General features: G+C 43.5%; 1 protein-coding gene across 1 annotated transcript; it reads left to right on the top strand.

The window, feature by feature from the left end:
* Window positions 1–2,862: 2,862 nt before the first annotated feature.
* Window positions 2,863–19,974, top strand: LOC139651014 (DNA ligase 1-like; the record flags this gene model as incomplete). The annotated part of the gene is made up of 9 exons (XM_071527837.1): window positions 2,863–2,985; window positions 4,663–4,734; window positions 5,490–5,634; window positions 6,386–6,468; window positions 12,752–12,904; window positions 14,846–14,899; window positions 17,061–17,204; window positions 18,234–18,326; window positions 19,802–19,974. Coding segments are annotated over 9 exons (942 nt in total), but the record flags the coding sequence as incomplete, so codon positions are not given.
* Between the last annotated feature and the right edge of the window lie 910 nt (window positions 19,975–20,884).

Raw genomic sequence — 20,884 nt, 5'->3', positions numbered from 1 at the left:
TCGCTGTCTCCTCATCATTTCTATCTTTCTACCCCTCCATTACTTCTTGATGATGCCCTCCTCCTTCTCTCCCATCTTGCTGTTCTCCCTCTACCTCTCTTTCTCCACTCTCTCCTCACTTACTCTCTCGTCTCTTTCATTCTTGTCTCTCTCTCTCTTGCTCTCATCTTTTCATTTCGTCTCCATGCTGCCTGTCTCTAATTTCTCACTCTCCCACCTTTTTGCTCTCTCTCTGTCCCTCTTTCTGCTATTCTGCCTCTTGACATTCCTCCTTATCCCTTCCCTCTCACCGTTTCTGTCACTTTCTACACTTACCTTTTTACTCTTGTTCTTTCTCGCTTTTTCTTCATTGCCTGTCGATGCTCATTACCGCTGTCTTCACTCATGTTTTTGTTTTTGTCTTCATCGCCTCTTTATTCCCCTTACCCCTTCACACCATTTTTCCCGCCTTCTCTCCTTTATATGCATTTCCCTCCCTCTTCATTACCTCTTAATAATACCTGTTCTTTTCTTTCTTCTCTCTTCATTCTCCCTGTGCTCTCTTAACCCATCTTTCTCGTAATTTTTTTTAACCTCTCTCCTTTGCTGTCTCTCTCCTCCTTCCCTCTTCATTAACTCTGCCTGACCTCTAAAGCAGTGGACACACTACACAATTGAACGGAGTGAAAAGATTGGATATTACACACTTATGCTGAATTTTCCCGTCATGTGAAAGACGGTAGGCTCAAGCTTCCTACTTGAAAGTACTTTTCACGACAGCTTTCAGGTGGCAAATGCTGCTTGGGAACTCGAGGTTTGGCAGTGGACCCTGATTTCTCCAACTTCTTCAATTCTGACTTCACTAATGAGGAAATGCCTTCAGTGAAGTGGAAACATCCATTTTGTCATTTTGTAGTCACAACCCTTTTAAAATGCCCTGACAGGATACAACTACTTGCTGGATGTTTGTTTTCGTTTGCGGGTGACATGGTAAAACATGAACTCAAATGTATGACTCACTTTAGTGTGAAAAGTGTGAAAACGCTAGGAAAAATTATCCCCAAGAGCAACCCAAGTCGACAGAAAACTTGGTATTTGATGGTTTAAAAAACGTTGAAACACGTGAACACTTTTGAAGTCGATGCTTTTAACTGTCAAGTCGTCCCAATGGTTATTCCCCTGGGAGGTGAATGCAGCAATAATGACTGGCATTTGTAGATATTTATGTCCCGCCAGCACGGGACATTATGTGGAACGTTTCGTTGGTGGCGTCTGTCTGTCGATGTGTCTGTAGACAAAACACTGATACAAAACAATACATGATGGAAAATTCATACTTACACCACAGGTTTCTCCCTATAGTCGAGTCGATGATCTGATTAGAATTTTGAGCACCTTGCTGCATAAATTTGCATATTAATGCAGAAAAACTGATTTTCTTTTAACTATTATCTCCTTAATGCTTTAAGATACGGAGTCCATATTAAAACTGCCTGTGTGTTATTTGAAGACAAGTTTGTTGACATAGAAATATGCATTAATTAGCTTAATTAATGACCTGATTAGCATAACTGGTTATGTTTAATATATCATGGTGATTATGGCGAGACATTAGGCAGCTCAAGTGCATCTTGTTTTCATCTTGCATGTTAGAGGCCCACACACTTGATGACGAGTTCAATTTGGAGATCACACCCCTACCTCTAACCTCTAATGCCACTCTTGCGCTTAATTCTTATTGGCTGTTGCTGATTACCGTTCGTATTTGAGTAGATGACTGGCTCACTACAGGAGAATGCCAAGACTTGTCCTGATTTGAGTTGTAAATTCAAACACTTTTGAAAGAATCTTGATGATCCCGACTGGATCTGGAGGCAAGAAAATAAAGACCTTAAGCCTCGCACACAAGATTGTCTGTGGCACCCAAAACTAGGCCAAACTAGCAACGACTTGGTCCGATCTTGAAAATCAGTCATAAGTGTCAAACTGTGGCTATAATCTGCCTAAAAAGCAGGTAGTGTATCACCAGCCAGCCTAGCTCTTATCAGGGTTTTTACTACAGGGAAATGTTTCTCAGCTGCCAAACCCTTTGTCTTTGTGCTGAAGTGAAAAAACAAGGAACTGATAAACAAGGTGAGACATTAAAAAAACAAAATATATTATATTTTGAAGCATTTGACTTTTGGCATAATGCGGCCGTCCAGCCGACAGAGGGTGTGTGTTGAACAGTTCGGTAATTGGCTAAGCAGAAGAGACTGCAGCAGACGTCTTCTCATTGGTTGACTGACTTCAGGCTGTGGTGCTTTTTGGCTAAAGACAACTGTTGCCAGCTTGGTGACTTGGTCGTTAGCTTTAGCAACTCGTCTGACCGCAACTCTATTGTTGTATGTAAGTAACTAGCGACAAATCTAGGGAAAAATGTTAATGTGTTTAATCCCAAAGCATTAAGCAACAAATTCAGGGCCTCTGAAGTCTGAAAATATGTTTAATTAGATTTACTTATTCATGGCCATGAAGTCTTAAATACTAGTAAACACAGTTTTTGAATTCAGCTGTCAAAATATTGAGGTTTCTTGGTCTGCAGACCCTTACTCTTGAAGTTTTTTTTCCTTTGTATTTTCATGTTTATTTCCCAGGTGAAATTGGTCTTGTTTCATCTGAATTAGCATTTAAAAGGTCTCAAACTCTTAGATTTGTGAAATTGTAATTTACCTCAATGAAACTTGCAGACAATCTGTAATTGGTATGGCGTAGGGTGCTTATATGCAAATTAGCATATAATGTCATCTGGCCCTCACGACAGGGACACCGCCAAAGGCCCATTTTAAACCAGGAAAAACCCTCCTTATCTACAGTATATAATCTCTCATCTTCTGTCTCTCCCTCCATCCCCAGGTGAAGAAGGACTCTGTGGTGTCCTGCGTCCTGGACACGGAGGCGGTGGCCTGGGATCGGGAGAAGAGGCAGATCCAGCCCTTCCAGGTCCTCACCACCCGTAAGAGGAAGGTAAGGATGAAGACGGGGAGAGGGAGGGGAATATAAGAAGATAGAGAGGAGAAAGGTAGATGAGATGCGTAGGGAGGAGACGCTCAGGGGGCAAAAAGGTGGAAGATGAGAGAAGAAGGGAGCGACTGAAAGGAGAAAACAAGATGGAGATAAAGACCAGAAGGTGGAGGAGAGAGATAATGGAGTGAAATGATCCAGAAGAGAGGGAGATGGAGGGAGAAAGGGCAGACAGAGAGAGAGAGAGATTGATAAGTAGGAGAAAGATGAATCAAATGGATGGAGGGGAGAGGAGGGAGGGAGGGGTGAGGTAGAGGAGAGAAGGAGGGGGATGTGGGGGGGGGGGGGGACTGCAAATGTCAGCGATGTTTTTTCAGTTTTGATCAGGATAACGGCTTTTTTTCCACCACACAAATGACATTAATTTATCGTCAAAGAGTTCCCTCATCCTCGTTTTTTTTTTTTTTTTTTGTTTGTTCTCGGTCACATCCTTGAAAATGGGAAGGAGAGAGATGAGTGTGTAAAGATAGAGAAGAGGCCAGGGCCGCACAAAGAAGGCTACAATGATAATCCCGATGATTTTGCTAGATATTGTCATCACGATTATTTGTGGTGATAATTGGAGGCCACACAAAATGATTTTACTGGTCTTGTGGCATCTTGCATCATCTTTTTTTTTTTTTTTTTTTTACTTTTTACACGATTTACAATTATACATGATTAATTGTGCAAGAGGAGGATGAGAAGATTGTGACATGGGTGGAGGAGAGAGGGATGAGAGAGGGAGGAGGAGAAGGCGGGAGACGAGGGATGAGCAGGAATGTGATATTTCAGGTTTCAGGGATCTTTTTTTGGACTCCTCCGTTTCATTTTCATCCTTACATCCTTTAATAACGGTGTTCCCACTGGTCATGGCGTTTCTGGAATATCATTTAATTTGGAGAGGTGTATTGCAGACAGGGAATGTCACGGAATTTGATCAATTTTCTGGGGAAGTCAGGGAAGATCAGGGAATTTTTACAAACGTATCACATTACTGGAATATACCAGAGTGTATTTTACAACTTGTTTCACATATTTGTTGGGTAGATGGTGGTTTTCAGCTGTTTTTCTCCACACCAAGCCCAATTGGAGGAGAAACCAAGCTTCTCTAGGGGGAAAAACAGCCTTAACAAACCAGGATGGAACAACAACTTTTGGGTCGGAAAGTCATGGAAAAGTCATGGAATTTCATATCAGGGCCACGGTGGGAACCCTGTAATAAGGCAGAGAGGCGGATGGAAAGATTGACAGGAGTAAACAAGAGTGGGACAAACATTATAAGGTGCAAGAGAGGGGGCTGGAGGGAGGCGAGGGAGACGAAGAAGTAGGAGAAAGATGAGTGAAATGAGGAGGAGGAGGAGGAGGGAATGATAAGGTGGAGGGGGAAAAAAAAAATAGAGGGATAAACAAGTTGGAGAGGTGCACTGCAGTTAAAAGGTAGAAAAGAGAGAGAGAGAGACAGAGGAAGTAGGGGTGCTAAACTTTAAAGACAAACGGGAGAAAATCAAAGAGCTTTTTGTAAAAAGTCCCAAGGTTGGATGTACAGTGATTTGTGAATAAAATCTGTGTATTTGCATATTTTTGTAAAGGGATGATATTAAAATGTGTGTGTGTGTGTGTGCTGATGCCGCCCTGCAGGACGTGGATGCCTCAGAGATCAAAGTCCAAGTGTGTGTGTACGCCTTTGACCTCCTCTACCTCAACGGCGAGGTAAGCCCTGGCGGTAATGATGAAAATATTACCCAGAGATCTCTCTCGGCACACCCGCCGTCATCTTAAACCGGCGTGTGCGTCTGCTGTCTGCGGGCGTGCACGTGCTCGCGCTCGCCACCCCGCTGAGATGCCGACAATGCCCCTGAATGTCAATGATGGAGCTACTGGAGGCCGTAACTAGATAATGATTGTAACGCTCATTGTCATTCCAGCGGAGTGTGTGTGAGAGACAGTGTGTCTGAGAGTGTGTGTGTGTGTGTGTGAGAGACAGTGTGTGTGTCTGAGAGTGTGTGTGAGAGACACTGTGTGTGTGTCTGAGACAGTGTGTGTGATGGTGTGTATGTCTGAGTGTGTGTCTGAGACTGTGTGCGTCCGAGACAGTGTGTGTGTGTGTGTTTGTCTGTCCGTGTGTGTGTGTGTCCATCCATCTAAGACAGTGTGTGTGTCTGAGATTGAGTTTGTGTGTGTGAAGCTGTGTGTATGCATCTGATCGTGATTCCCCGTGTGTGTGTGTGTGTGTGCGTGTGTGTGTGTGTGTGTGTGTGTGTGTGTGTGAGAGACTGTCTATCTGTGTGTATTCTGTGTGAGACCGTGTTTGTGTGTGTTTGGTTGAGCTGGCATTTCATACTGATAGTGATTGCAAGGCTCCAAGCTATGAAGAGGAAATGATTGTAATGATATGTAATTTTGCTGTTTGTAATGATGTGTGTGTGTGTGTGTGTGTGTGTGTGTGTGTGTGTGTGTGTGTGCAGTCCCTGGTGCGCCAGCCGCTGTGTCGGCGTCGGGCTCTGCTGAAGGAAAGCTTCTCGGAGGTGGAGGGAGAGTTTGTGTTCGCCCGATCCATCGACTCCGACAACACCGACGCCATCGCCGAGTTCCTGGAGCAGTCTGTCCGAGGTGTGTGTGTGTGTGTGTGTGTGTGTGTGTGAGAGAGAGAAAGAGTTATGCACTTGTTTCTTTGTCTGCTGTCTCTGTGTCATGAACATTTGTGTGTGTGAGTTATGTGCTTTTTTGTATGATGTTTTTGTGTGTGTGTGTGTAATAATTCTGCACTTGTTCCCTTTCCTGCCGTCTCTTTGTGTCTTGAACCTTTTTCTGTGTGTATGAGTAATGTGCTTTTTTTGCATGTTGCGTGTGTATTAATTGTATGCTTGTGTCTTTGCCTGCTGTGTCTTTGTATGTGTGAGTTGTGTGTGTGTAGTAGTAGCTGTGCACTTGTTTCCTTGCCTGCTGTCTCTTTGTGTGTGTGTGTGTGTGTGTGTGTGGTTGAGAGAGAGAGAGAAATAGAACCTTTGAGCTGGTTAAATTAGTTTACTTGTGTAGTGTGTGTCCATGAGTCTGTGTATATCAAGAGAGAACATAGAAATGTGTGTATTCACTTGTGTCTTTTACATGAGTGTGTGTTTCTGAGTTGTATGCCTGTGTCCTTGCCTGCTGCTTCTTTGTGTCCTGAACTCTCTTTCTGTATGTGTGTGTGTGTCTGACTGTGTGTGTGTGTGTCTGTCGGTGTCTCAGAGAGTGAGACAAAGACCTTCCATGTATCTGAAAAATAATCTGTTCATTTCCTTTCTGCTCGACTAGAGACGTGTTTTGGTGTATAATGTGTATGTTTGTCTGTGTGTGTGTGTGTGTGTGTGTGTGTGTGTAGACTCCTGCGAGGGACTGATGGTGAAGACTCTAGAGAAGGACGCCACCTATGAAATTGCCAAGCGCTCTCATAACTGGCTCAAGGTGTGTTGGTGTGTGTGTCTAAGGGGTGTGTGTGTGGGGGGGGGGGGGGTCGGGGGCAATAATGTGACACTGCAATAACTCGCACACACTTACGCACACCGCTTGTAAATTGTGGGCACGCACTGACACAAAACACACATGGAATTCACAAGCGAAAACACAGACTTAAACGTTCTCTCACAACCCACACACACTCATACAATCATAAGCCGTCTTTACACAGCTAAAACTGCCGCAGCAGAGCCGGGATATAATTAATCATGATCAGTTTCCATAAGAGTCCACCTTTTACCTGCTATGACCGTCTTTACACTGTGGGAGGGGAAGCACAGGAAGCAGTGTATCTCATGTGGATGATTATTGTGTGATATCATTGCAGAATTAGTCTATTTATAAGTGAGCTAAATGCTTAAATTGAAACCACGTCTCTACTAAGCTTTGAATTTTTGCAGTTCTCCTTCATCTCAAGTACACAGCAGTTGACTCTGTGCCACAGTTGCCCGCTGATAGCCTGGCTTCCACGTGTATCTCATGCACAGGTGATGGAACGCTTGTTGTGGCTGAGACGGTTACCATGGTTACCATGGCATTTGCACAGGCACTTCTCTGGCTTTACTTTCCCACAGAACAAATACCAGGCCAGGTCTGGCTTTTCTGCTGCTCTTCCCCTCCGTCGTGAGGCGGGTCAGAGCCGGGTTACTTTAACCCCCCTTTTCCACTGCTTGATGTCTTTACACTAAACTAAACCTAAAGAAACTAAACCCGGGTCAGATCAAGTCTTAATTCCTTACACATGTACATGGAGAGAGGACTCTAGCACGTTGGGGTGCTTTCACACCAGCCTTGTTTAGTCCGTTTGAATCGAACCCGGAGTGTTTACCCCCTTGGTTCGGATCGTTCGGGGTGGTGTGAACACCCTAACCCGGTTCATTTCTGGTGAGAACACCATTCGAACCAATCTCAGGAAGCGAACCATTTAATCTGAATTGTATTGGTTAAAAACAACATCTTCACATCCTGTTTTGGTGACTGGTGAAACTACCGTTTGTATGGATCAACTGTTAGACAAAAAAAAACTAATAATAATATGATGCCCGTTGTTATTGATACATACAGCATCAATCAGCTCTCTCTCTCTCTCTCTCTCTCTGTCAAACACACACATAACGTTACCATACAAAACTAGAAAAATAGGATCATCTACTATGGAAATTTGCACTTTACGTCGTTCCTGACATGTTGCCATATGCTGTCACCATTATGCGATGCCAAAAACTATGTGTCCCTCTCACCATTACACAATGCCAAATGCGCAACATGCATGTCCCGTTAACCGTCATCACACATTTCCAGTGGCTAAATACGCAACCTACAACCAAGAAAGTCAAGTCAAATTTTATTATCCCACTAGGGGAAATTTAGTTGTAGCCAGGTATTAAAAACACATTCAATCCATCATAAAATACAACATGAAAGACAAGATACCAGACAGAACACAGAGACAACAATACAATACAGTACAGTGCAAGATCACTTCATGTGAAGACGAAAGCCGAATAAATTGCTGAGTGCAGAAAGTGCTTAGTACAATCATTTGTGCAAATTCAGCCTTCTAATTGCAGTGCAGACAAAAGAGTCTTTGAATTTTTTAGTCCTCTGAGTTGGAACTCAATATCTTCTACCTGAAGGTAGAAGCTCAAACTCCCTCTGCAGGGGGTGGTCAGTACAATCCAATATGGCATGGGCCTTCCTTACGACCTGCCGGTCATAAAGGTCAGAGAGCTGTGCTTGGTTCACCCCAATAACTTTACTGGCCACTCTGACAAGCCGACCAAGCCTATTCTTATTGGCCAGATTCAGGTTCCCAAACCACGCCACAATACAAAATGACAGCACCAACTCAATAAAAGTTCTGTAGAACAGAGTCATCATTTTGGTGCACACATTAAAAGAATTCATTTTTCTCAAGAAGTAAAGACGTTGTTGTGCCTTCTTAGAAATGGCATCTAGCCTGAAAGCACAACCTATTATCAAACACAGTACCCAAATATTTTTAGTTCTCCACCAAATCAATCTCAGTTCCCTCAATAACTGTGAGTTTGGGGATGGGTGCTGACTTCCTAAAATCAATAATCATGTCTTTGGTTTTAAACACATACAGTTCAAAGAAAGACTCCTTACACCATGACACAAAGTCATTAACAACCGGCCCTTGATATAGTCTCCCCCCCCCTCCTTCAACAGGCTAACTATGACCGAATCATCTGCAAATTTTATAATGTGTCAATTCTCAAACTTGCTCTGACAGCTATTTGTGTAAAGAATATAAAGAAGGGGAGAGAGTGCACATCCTTGGGGTGAACCAGTGGATGAGTGGAGCTTGTTTGAGAGGACACAGTTAACTCTCACACACTGTGATCTATCTGTCAGAAAGTCTAAAATCCATCCAATAATATTAATATCAAGATTAAAATCTGAGAGAAGTGTCTCTGCAAGCAAATGTGGCTGTATGGTGTTAAAAGCAGAAGAGAAATCAATGAACAGAAGTCTGGCATGAGTCAGGGGGCCCTCAAGGTGACGATACAGGCAGTTCAGCAGCATCAGGGTGGCATCCTCTACGCCTCTGCCAGCTCTATAAGCAATTTGCAGAGGGTCTAAAGCAAACTGCAGAGGGTCTAAAGAACTCTGCACCTGCTGCTGAACAGCCTGCTTTATCACCTTCTCAAAAGCCTTCGTAACTAAGGATGTAAGTGCTACAGGTCTAAAATCATTTAAAGTCTTTGGGTTAGTACACTTGGCGACAGGGACAATAGGTGAGTGTTTCCAGATTACTGGTATCTTTTGTAGCTCAAGAGATTCCATAAAAATAATATAAAAAATATTGCAGAGCTGCTCAGCACAGGTCTTAAGCACCTTACCACAGATCTCATCCGGGCCCGGGCTCTTTGTGCTATTGGTGTGCTTAAACAATTTTGCAACAGTGTCAACATCAATGGTAATTTTTTGACTCGACTTAGTCCTGCTCCTCAAACCTCAAGTAGAACTCATTAAGACGGCTGTTGGCTAGTTGTGTATCAGAGTTAAAACCATCAAGACTAACTGCCTTATTCCCCCTCTCATAACACCCGGTCATTGTTTTCATGCTGTTCCAAGCAGCTCTTGGGTTATTGCTTCTAAACTCTGTCTCTATCTTGTCTTTGTAATTAATTTTAGCTTTCTTAATTTCAGCCCTTACCTCTTTCCTCATTTCCCTCTCCTTGGTTGCATCACCTCTATTAAAAGCAGCTTTCCTTTGACTTATCAGACTTTTTAATTCTTTTGAAACCCAGGGTTTATTATTTGGGAAGATTTTCACTTCCTTGGTAGGGATCACAGAGTCTTTACAAAACGTAATGTAGCTACACACCACGTCAGTAAGTTCATCTATATCGTCTGAAGAGTCCAAGAACACTGACCAGTCTGTGCACTTGAAGCAGCCCTGCAGGGCAAGGGAACTGTCCTCAGTCCAAGTCACCCTTTGCTTCACCACCTGCTCACGTTACACAGTCTTATACGTCGGTAGGAGGTGGACTACATTATGATCTGATGATCCGAGCGGGGGTCCACCGACAGATTTATAAGTCCCCTTAATAGGACTGTAACACGAGTCTAAAGGCGTGGGGCGTGAGACATACTGATAAAAACCCGACAACGTGCCCTTTAATTTGCAGTGGTCAAAATCTCCCAATATAAAGTTGGGGGAATCCAGTGAGATAGATTGCAGTTGTTGTGTCACTTTGAATATTACATCAGCAGCTGATTTGGCGTTCGCTTTAGGATGTACAGTATATACACCACAGTGACGAATAATTGAGGGAATTTCCTCGGGAGGTAGAAGGGCCTTAGCGACACAGAGAGCAGCTCTATGTCTGCTAGACAGAGTCGTTCTCTTACAGTAACATTGCTGCACCATCTGCGGTTTATATTCAAGCAAACGCCTCCTCCCTGTGTCTTCCCCGTTACCTCACAGTCCCGATCGAGTCGAATAGGAGTCCCGAAGCCATTAAAATCCAGGGAAGAATCCGTCTCCATATCTGTCAGCCAAGTTTCAGTCAACGCCATGATACAGGCTTCTACTGTATTCGTGTAGATGAGTGACATTGGATTGCAACTTGTCAGTTTTCTTCCTTAAAGACTGCACATTTTCCAGGATCATAGAAGGCAGTGGGATGCGATTATTCCGTACTTGTTGTCTGATCCGCCTGCGAACACCACCCCTTCTTCCTCGTTTCCTGACATTAACTTTCCCAGGGTTATACACTTCGTTTTTAGACATCCGATCATGGGGCTCCGCATCTAGGGTAGATATGCCAAACAGCGAATTATCCATAAAGTAGTCCGGGGCTTGTCGATTCCATTGTAGCCCCAAGAGAAATTCCCGTGTGTACTGAATTCTGATTGTTTGTGAATGGTGAAGGCCAAGAGTGATATTCAGGATAAAAATTGCCACAAACAAAAAAAGGATCTCTATTTTTCAGTGGTCTCACCACAACAATAATTGGGATGATGGCAGTTAAAAATGTAGGAGTAAACCCTAAATTAAAAACACAATAAAACACAATACACAGACACTTAACACCTGCTACTGGTCGCCACATGAGCAGCGCCGCAGTGGACGCACACAATGCACACAACGTACAACGTACCCAACACACACACACAAAATTATAATTTCAGCCATCAAAAAATCTCCGGGAATTTATTTTTTCCATCCCGGGAGACTGAGGCTAATTACCGGAGTCTCCTGGCCAATCCGGGAGGTTTGGCAACCCTATCTGGACCGTTTTGAGTTTTGGCTTTGTGAAAGCGAACCGAACCAGCTGAAAAACGAAACAATGTGTCATTCTCGCATCAGGTGCGAACCAAGGAAGCAAACTATCAGGTGTGAAAGCGCCCTTAGTCATGCAATTGTAGAGCAGTCTCTAAGGAAAGAGGAATTTAAAACTTTCTTTTATACAGTGTGACAAACATCTTACAGAACAGGTGCTCACAGCCTGATTTATAATATGTTCCAGCCTAAGTGCTTCTTTTATAAACTGGTTTCAACTGATTCTTCACATACATACAAGTCTGTGGTTTAGACTGTTATCATTTTTAGGAAGCTGGCATTTTAACCTTGTGATGCACTCTCGTCTGTGGCTGTTACTTAAACTAGTAACTTCCCATCACCACTTTCACATGTTGCACACCATACACACTTCACATGCTGTAGAGGACTCTTTTGTGCTTTTTACTATGACTAGGACGCGTGTATCCAGGTGTCTCTTTCAGCCACTCTGACTGCAGTTGGAGTGTTCATCAGCACCTGGAACGGTCCTGTCCAACAGGTTAGGGTTAGGGTGCCAGGGTTGGTGCTAGTGCTTCCTTCTTAGGTCTTTGGTTGAATGTTGTCGAGTTGTGCTGATGCTGGCTCAGGTAAGGCAGCTTTTACCTTAGGAAAGATGAGCTTCAGAACATTGTTAAGAGCACAACAATATTGCAACATATCATCCATACCAGTCAGGGTCAACCTGTTTTGGGGAAAAGGGGTGTTAGTCATGCGCATGGGGCGCCCGGTGAGCATCTCATAGGGAGAGAGTCCAATAGTTTTGTGTGGGCAGCCTCTCATGAACATTAGTGTCAGGGGTAAGACCTCAACCCACGACAACTGTTTCAGCCATCAGCTTTGTTTTTAGAGTCTGATTTACTCTTTCAGCTGCACCTCCACTGGCTGGGTGGTAGGCACAGTGTGTTTTCAGACTTATCTGTTGAACTTTCCGAATGGCTCTCATTTTGTAAATAGTGTGGTCCAGAGCCTTTGTCACTAGTCAATTTGGAAGGCCCCATCCTGGAATCATTTCTCTCAGCAGTGCTTTTGCTACTGAGACAGCAGTGGCATTCCTGCAAGGAAAACACTCAACCCCTTTTGAAAACATATCTACAATGACTAGGCAATATTTGTAGCCTTAACATGGGATGAGTTCAATAAAGTCCATCATCCAGTGTTCAAAGGGGCCTCTGGTCGTGGGTGTGTAGACAGGGGCATGTCCGTGCTTCTGCCAACATTGTTAGTAGCACAAATAACACACTTTTTACAAAAATTTTCAGCAAACGTTGAAAAACCTGGTGCATACCACTCATTGTCCCACACAAGTTTACACACATATGTTTTCTCTCGCTCCCTTTCTTTCTCTTCCACCCTTTCTTCTCACACACATGCACACACACACACTCTCTCACACACACTCCTGCCCTCCTCCCCCAGTTGAAGAAGGACTACCTGGAGGGTGTGGGCGACACGGTGGACCTGTGTGTGATCGGTGCCTACCTGGGTAAAGGCAAGAGGACGGGCACCTATGGGGGCTTCCTGCTGGCCTGCTACGACGACGAAAACGAGGAGTTCCAGTCCGTCTGCAAGGTATGTGTGTGTGTGTTGTATGTTTGGGTGTTTTGTGTGTGTGTGTGTGTGATGTGTATTTTGGGTCTATGTATGTCGGGTGAGGGTGGGATTGAGTGTGTTTGTGTGTGTGTGTGTATGTTTACGTCTGCTTTTTATGTTTGCTTTGAGTGTGTGTTTTGTATAATTGTGTGTGTTGCTTTGTGTGTATGCGAGGGTGTGTGTGTGCCTATGTATGCGTGTGTGTAAATCTGGGGTTGTTGGCGTCGGTGTGTGTGTGTTTGTTTGAACTGTCACTTTTCCCCCCAAATCTGAGGTTGAAGGAAATCCTTATGTGTCTACAAGCCTGCGTAGAGGCGTGACTGGGTGCTTCTTAGGATAAGTGTTAAGCATGTATTGGAGCATGCGTGACCACTGGTGTGCGTGTGTGTGTGTGTGTGTGTGTGTGTGTGTGTGTGTTTGAGATAATGAGAGCGTGAACAAGCCAGAGTATTGACTGTGCCACAGAGGATAAATCCTGTGTCATCGGTGTCCTGCAAAAACCTTCCATCTCCAATTTCTTTTTCTTCTGTAACTTTTATTTATTTATCCATGGAAAAGGGATTTACCAGGCTGTGAAAACACACACACACACACACACACAGACACTCTTTTTTTCAGCACTGCCCTGCTTCACTTTCATATAGTTACACACATTCATAAGTTTTATTTCATTCACTAAACAAGCTGTAATCAAAAGGGTGTCTGTAGCTTGATACGTGTCCTTGACATGGTCAACTTTGGGAACCCTTGGTTTGAGAAGCTTTCCTGTAGCTGGAGGCAGAATTTAACCCGCATTTCCATTTCCCCCAATGCAACCTCAGGAGTCCGCCCTGCTGAAGTGTCCTTGAGCAAGACACTGAATACCCACCAGCTCCAGGGGTGCTGCTCTGCGGCCCGACCCTGCCCTCTGACACCACCAACCCACCCCCATCCCAAATGAAAACACAAACAAAACAGAAATAAGTAAATAGGATGCAATCACACCTAGAGTTTGTTTTCTTTGGTCAGAACCATAGTGGAAAACTTGGTCAGTATGGGTTCCCCATGCCCAATTACAAACAGACCAAGGTTTGTAAACAAAAGTCACAAGGAGAAAAGTTGGAGATTTTGGCAGCGGGGAGAGTCGTAACAAATAACCAATTCCAGTTCCTGTAAAGTTAACTAAGCATGAAGGACTTGTCTGCACTCTTTACTCTCTAATTCTCGCTCTAATTTACCTTCTCTAGTTCATACCAGTTAAGAACACATTTTGCCCTCATTTTGTTATGCTGGGCTTTCCAAGCATGACTAGCTACTGGTTATCAGATATCGACATCCATCTCCTTATACCCATAAACCCTTGCGTTTTGTCCTTTCCTGTAGTTTGGTTGGATTCTGTTCTCACTCCTAAAGAACCACATAAAGAACCGAGACTCGCATTTTCAGACGTCTTAGCGTGGTGTACTTGGTGTTAGCCACGCTCAAATGCCATTCTCTCCTTCCCAAATGAACCAAAATAATTCAGTAAACGCTCCAGAGCTTGAATAAACCGCTCCAAACATGCTTGGAGTGAACCCGCCCTTAGAAACACAAGGCTTCTGTTGGACAAAGCCTACAGAACGGCTTTGAGTACGTCTGCGAGGTGGAAAAACACTATGTTTGCGTTAAAAATCTGCCTTTCCCTTCGCGTGCCCGTCTGCCTGCTAGGTGACTCCTTCGTCTCTGCTCGCGTCTCAGCGGGTTCAAGTCTTTGAGAGGTGACACGACGCTTCAGGCAAAGCAGCCAGACAAGGCGCTTTTGGCATAGGGGGATTTGCTCGCTGTTCTGTGTTCTGCCGCACGCTGCCAAATGTCTGCTGTCTCACCATGGGGGAAATATATATGTGTGTGTGTGTGTGTGTGCGCGTGTGTGTATTTCTTATCTCCTTTTGTCTCCTCCAGATCGGGACGGGCTTCAAGGATGAAGATCTGGAGCAGCATTACAAGTTCTTAAAGGTAAAGTGGCACTGCGAGGCTGTCGCGCTTACTAGTCGGGTAAAAGCCTGCAATAAAGAACGTTTCTCAGGAATGAAGAAAAGAATGCGTTTCCCTCACTGATGCCCAGGTATTTTTGAAATCACGCCCTGGGCTTTTTCGTCAAGGCTGGGTCGCAAAACGTGCTCAATACTTAAATGACCGTGTAAACTTTTAATTCAGGTAATAAAAAGAGGGGGAAAAAAGCCAAAATTGCATTTACTTGTTTTTTTACCCAGAACCAAAGTTATTTTTGAGGTTGAAAGAGCTGGGATGTGTGTGGCTCAGGTCTTTGGGCCCCATTCATTTTGTCATTCATTTCCATCCTTTTCAGATACAAACAGAGATTTTTTCATTCCAAAATGAGCTGGCCACTGTGCAAATAAACTCCTAAAGTAAAACGACTCAAATGCTGCAATCATTTTGTAAGAGACACTCACTTTTACCTTGCCAAAATGAGAGAGCTTATAACATATTCCTAAACAAACCCAGGTATTACACAAAGTATGTTGGTGTATTTTCCCAGGCTTTACAGATTATGTGCCCACATAGAATCCACCTTTTTTGGAGCATATGCCAATTGTGTCATAATCATCAAACCAAAAGAATTTGGCTGTAAAACAAAATTGTTTATTGTTTGTTTGTGTAGCCATCTGTACTTGGGAAATATTGACCAATGACCATAAGATAACAATGTTTCACATAGCTTTTTGGAATAAAAACCCTTCAGATATCAGGAAAATGTTAGTCATCCAAAGGCTTTCATACCCAAACAATGACGAAGTAATTGAGAGAGCGCGCCTTCACGTTAGGTAATGAATTGCTTTTTCAATTTACATTTGAAGAGGTTTGTTCCAAAACAGGAGAGCCAGCGTTTGAAAAAAATGACACCTACTCTTGGAAAATGATAGCTGCTGTGGGAGGTAAAATTCATTAGAGTACATAACTGACTTTATTAGCTATATTTAGACCTGTGCTTATACAACATTAAAGTTTTTGAGGATGCAAACAAGTGTTGTTGAAATACTGACTAATCATCAGGTAACAGTGTTCTTGAAAAACAGGTATACTGTTGTGGAACAAAACCTTTCATTCTGAAGTGATGTTTTAAGGGTTTAGACTTGGTTACAAACTGCTGCACAGTGCACAATCACAGTGAAACGGTGATTGAAGGTGCTGTAACCTTTTTCCCCAAAACCAATACAGGCCATACTGTATTGTTTTGTAATGAAGCACTCCAACTGAAAGTGTCTGAAAGTGAATTAAGGCAAGGCCGTCTTGCTGTGGCTGCAGCGCTGCAGGCCGATGAGACTCCACACAGGGAGAGGATTGATTCCATACAAACACCCCTGCCAGGGTGATCCAGTGGTTACAGAGAGAGTACTGTAACCTAAAGGCCACGGGTTGGAGTCCCGCCACAGCTGATGTGTCTATAAACAGCCATGTTTTGCAAGACACTAAACACCTACCTGCTCACTCTTTGTAATTCACTCCATTTTAAGGGCGTCACTTGAGTACCTACAGTATAAATAATGTTAGTGCTGCTGCCTTCTCTCCCCAGCATTACTTAACTATGACCTAGATCCGTGGACACTGCGGCAGCCTAGTTAACATCACACTGGTTGAGAATCACATTTACAGAAATGGATGTATCTCATTCCAAAACGAGATAGCTATCATTTGGAAAAGTGTGGCACCTGCGCTGACAAAATGATTGCTAGTATCAAAGTAAAAAGGGGCTTTTAAATATTATTGAAATTGATAGTTCTCTTGGCTCACTTGCAGACTAGTAACATTCTGCCAGTGTTTTTCATATCTTGAGCAGTGAATATCAGGTAACAAAAATGTGTATGTGTGTATATCAAAGCATTTTGGAATGAAATATTTCAGATAGTAGTATGATAATGTAGTTTGGAAACCTCCCACTCATGTTGCCCCTCAGGCAAGCAGGTATGATTTGAATACAGCAGTGTTGAAACCTTTGCTGTCTCTGGGGATGCGATTGTGAGGCAGTAGCAGCATCCACCGGGTCAACCAAAGCCACTCTGTCACTGTCTCTTTATCAAGTTCTCCATGAATGCATTGTTCTATTTTTTTTTTATTTCTTTTTTTTATAAACCTATTTTTTTCTTCCACTCTCCAGGAGCACATTCTGCCCAAGCCCAGGGCCTACTACCGCATCGACCAATCAGCAGAGCCGGATGTGTGGCTCGACGCTGTGCAGGTCTGGGAGGTGAAGTGTGCCGACCTGTCGCTGTCGCCCATCTACAAGGCCGCCATGGGAATGGTCAGTTCGGCCTGTTAATTCCCCCATGTTTTTCCGCTGATAAATTCTCCCTGTTATGGTCTGTTGCCAGCGATGAGAAGTCTTAATTAGCGACTCTTAATGGAGTTGTTAAAAATTGTTGTAAAAGATGTTGGATTTAATGTAATGATACCTGTTTATTGCCCGTGGTTCGGCTGCATATTGGACTCAAAGTCCCACAGCACGCATACGGTGAAGTATTTGCCTTAACAGCACCAGTACACAACAGTCAATTTATCATAATAATAGTAATAATGCACAGTAATAATACATTTTATTTGTATACTGCTCTTCATGGTACCCAAAGGCACTTCACTTCATGCGCCCTGAAATTGCTCTTGAGAAAATAAATATTTTATTTTAGGAGTGAAGACAACAGTTCTTATTTATTTACAGGTGCTGCATGTTGCATTTCAGCATCAATAAGTCGTTACCACATTAATTTTGAGATATTAGTATAATTTCCGTAAACAAACGAGACCATTGCTGAAACAATTGTCAGCCTCCTCCGGACACTACACTACATTTGACAGTGAGCCATCGGGTCGGATCTGCTGGATTGCTTTATGGCACAGAACAGGAAGAAGGCGCTGTTCTTTCAAAGCAAATGGAACTAAAGTTTCTGGCAATGGCAAGCGGGGTTTATGGGAAATGTGGTCTTAATTTATTTTGAGAAACACTAGCACTAACAATAGAGGCTACCAATCATCTCAACCATGGTCTCATTTGTTTACGGTAATTATGCCGTATATATAATATGTATCACAGTTAATTTGACAATAATATATTGATGTTTAAAAATATTTAAATATTTGATGTTTAAAAACCTTTAACCAATGGGGTTTTAGTAGCTTTCAAGGGCCTGACAGTCACAAAAACTCACTCAACGCATTAACTAATGTGTAACTCAATCCAAGCAAGAAAAGGATAAACGCTCAAATTGCAGTTAAGTGGACGATGTACGATGGTCAGTGCTGATTTGTCTCTGTGTTTCTGCATGTCTGTCTTCAGGTGGACTCAGAGAAAGGCATCTCTCTGAGGTTCCCCCGCTTCCTTCGGATCAGAGACGACAAGAAGCCGGAGGACGCCACAACCGGAGCGCAGGTACGTCAGATTATCTGTATATAAATGATAATGAATCAATCAATCTGTCCTGGGAGGAGCCATCTTGAAAATCCCAAAGGCGGGGAAATTTAATTACCACCACCAACCAGACAAATGCTGGTACATTTTGGCTCTGGCTGGTAATCCTGTTTACAGTCTACCAGCCACTTTGGCAGGCAACCAGCCGCCATTTGGAGGCTCCACTCCTCTCTAAAAGTCTACTTGGCTGGTAAAACTGTGAAAGTGGCCAGTGAATTTTGAGATGCACTGGCCAGCGTGGCCAGCGGACAAAAAAGGGAGTTTCCTGTCCTGGACATCACTGCTCTCACCAACCCGTCCTCTGACATCTAAGCCAGGTATCTACAAACACTACCAATCAAATGTTTGGACACACCACATTTTTCTTTAGTTTTACTGTTTTCCACATTTTAGAATGATAGTAAAACTATGAATTAACATCATACATGGAATTATGCAGTGACCAAAAAAGTGTTAAACAAATCAAAACTATCTTCTATTTTAGATTCTTTAAAGTAGCCGCCATTTGCCTTGATGGAAAGAAATTCATATATAGGCATCAACTTCACAATTTATATTTGTCTAAGAAACAGATTTCAAGCATTTTAAGCATAAGCCTTTAGATCAAAATGGCTTTAAGTTAATGAGAAACATAGTACATTCAATCAGGTGTGTCCAAACTTTTGACCGGTAGTGTGAAGTTGAACAGTGCAAGGCAGAGTTTCACTGAGATCTGTGTAGTTGTAGGAATAATAATAATGTGATATTTCATTGATCCCTGCAGGGAAATTCTTTTCACTTGTCTTCTGATTGAAGGGCGGCGTCTCTACTCCACTGCTGTCCAACCATGAGCCGTGGAGAGCCGAGAGTCTGCGGGTTTTCATTCCAACTGATCACTACACCAGGTGATTTCACTGATTAGTTCCTCCTCTCTGCTTGAACATATGCTAATCAGTGAAATTGGCCGCTGTGTTCGTTTGGAAGGGAAACCTGCAGGCTCTTGGCCTCCACGGCTCATGACCGGACTCCACTGCCCTCCTCACCACGCCGCCCTGCTGTATTGGTATATGCTGGTTCTGGGTGGGCCAGCTGTTGACGCATTATGCACACACACACACACACACACACACACACACACACACATATCCTGATGAGCTTGAGTGAACGCAACCCTCCTCTCCCAGTCGGCGGCTGGGAGTCACCAGCTTCAAAGCCCGGGATATGAATAATCAAATGGTTATTTTTAGCCTGTCCTCCTCGTTTTACTGACCTGACTTCATGATCTTCTCCCCCCCCCCTCTCCCCCCTCCTCTCTCTTTCATGCATGCTGTCTCATGTGAACTCTCTCTCATGTGAACACTCTCCCTCTCTCTCTCTCTCTCTCTCTCATGCTCTCTCGCTCCGTCTCTCCCTCTCCCTCTCAATCTCCTTCTGTCTGTCTCCTCTCTCTCCTCCAGATTGCTGATTTGTACAAGAAGCAGCAGCAGATTCAGAATCAGGGAGACAAAGCTGACCTAGAGGACTACTACTGATCATCTGTAGTAATCGGCAGAGAATAATGACTAATGGCAATTTCAATTCAATTGTAAATAGGTTATTTCTTTTTGTAATGTTGAATGAAAATAAAGGCTCTGGCAATTTTATGATATCCTCTCATTTTGTGTTATTGATTTGAAGCTGCTGCATTATTGACTAGGATTTCCCTTTCAGAGCAAAAAATACATAAACATCTCACGCCATACGGTGCGCAAAAATCCCAAAATGCCAAATCGACTTTGCAGTTAAGGCATACCTGTTGGTAATAGATCCTTATCAAAAATGCGCTGTGCAAAACCGCTCGGCGAAATACGGACTGTATGGGCAGCATACCAATACTTCCAACTGGCCTGATTTCTGGTGGAGCGCCGCGCTCCAACACAGCAGAGTGCATGCGGTATGTGTGGCAATAAGAGGACAAGCCAAGGAGAACGGCGGCTGCCTGAAACGTTATTAGAAGCAGAAAAAGACGAAGGGGCTGACAGTTGCTCAAACAGCAGGACAAAAGAGAAGCACTCACAGCTTGCATTAGATGATGGAAATCCACTAACTGTCCAGCCTGAATCAATCAGAGACTATTGGAGATGGGGAGGGGTCAGTCTGAGAGCCAAGGACAGGCCGTTATTACATGGAGAAGCAAAGAGGATTGGGAGAGTTTTCTGCATAGTGATGCCACGTGAGAGGATGTGAGTGTGCTTGTGACAGAGAGAATGAGACACTTGATGTGTGTGTGTGTGTGTGCGTGTGTGATATGTTTGTGAATATGTGCTTTTGTCTGTATGAACCGTAGCTGAATCAGAATCATTAAATGCCAAGTACAGTGAATGTGCAGGAAATGTCTTGGTGACATTGATGCAGAGGCAAACTGACAACTTGAGAGTTTTGCAGCACAGCAGACAAGGACAACACAACCTCTTAAAATGCAAAGAGCTATTTGATTGCAAACGATACATGTCACTTTACAAATAAAAAGCATTCTATAGCTGTGTGCCTTCTAGCAGCAG

The sequence above is a fragment of the Centroberyx affinis genome, unplaced genomic scaffold (assembly GCF_046629955.1).
Source record: "Centroberyx affinis isolate AG114_WGS23_722 - 3 ecotype Tasmania unplaced genomic scaffold, CSIRO-AGI_Caff_v1 ptg001580l_1, whole genome shotgun sequence".
Classification (NCBI taxonomy): domain Eukaryota; kingdom Metazoa; phylum Chordata; class Actinopteri; order Beryciformes; family Berycidae; genus Centroberyx; species Centroberyx affinis.
This window is presented reverse-complemented; position numbering and strand designations above follow the sequence as displayed.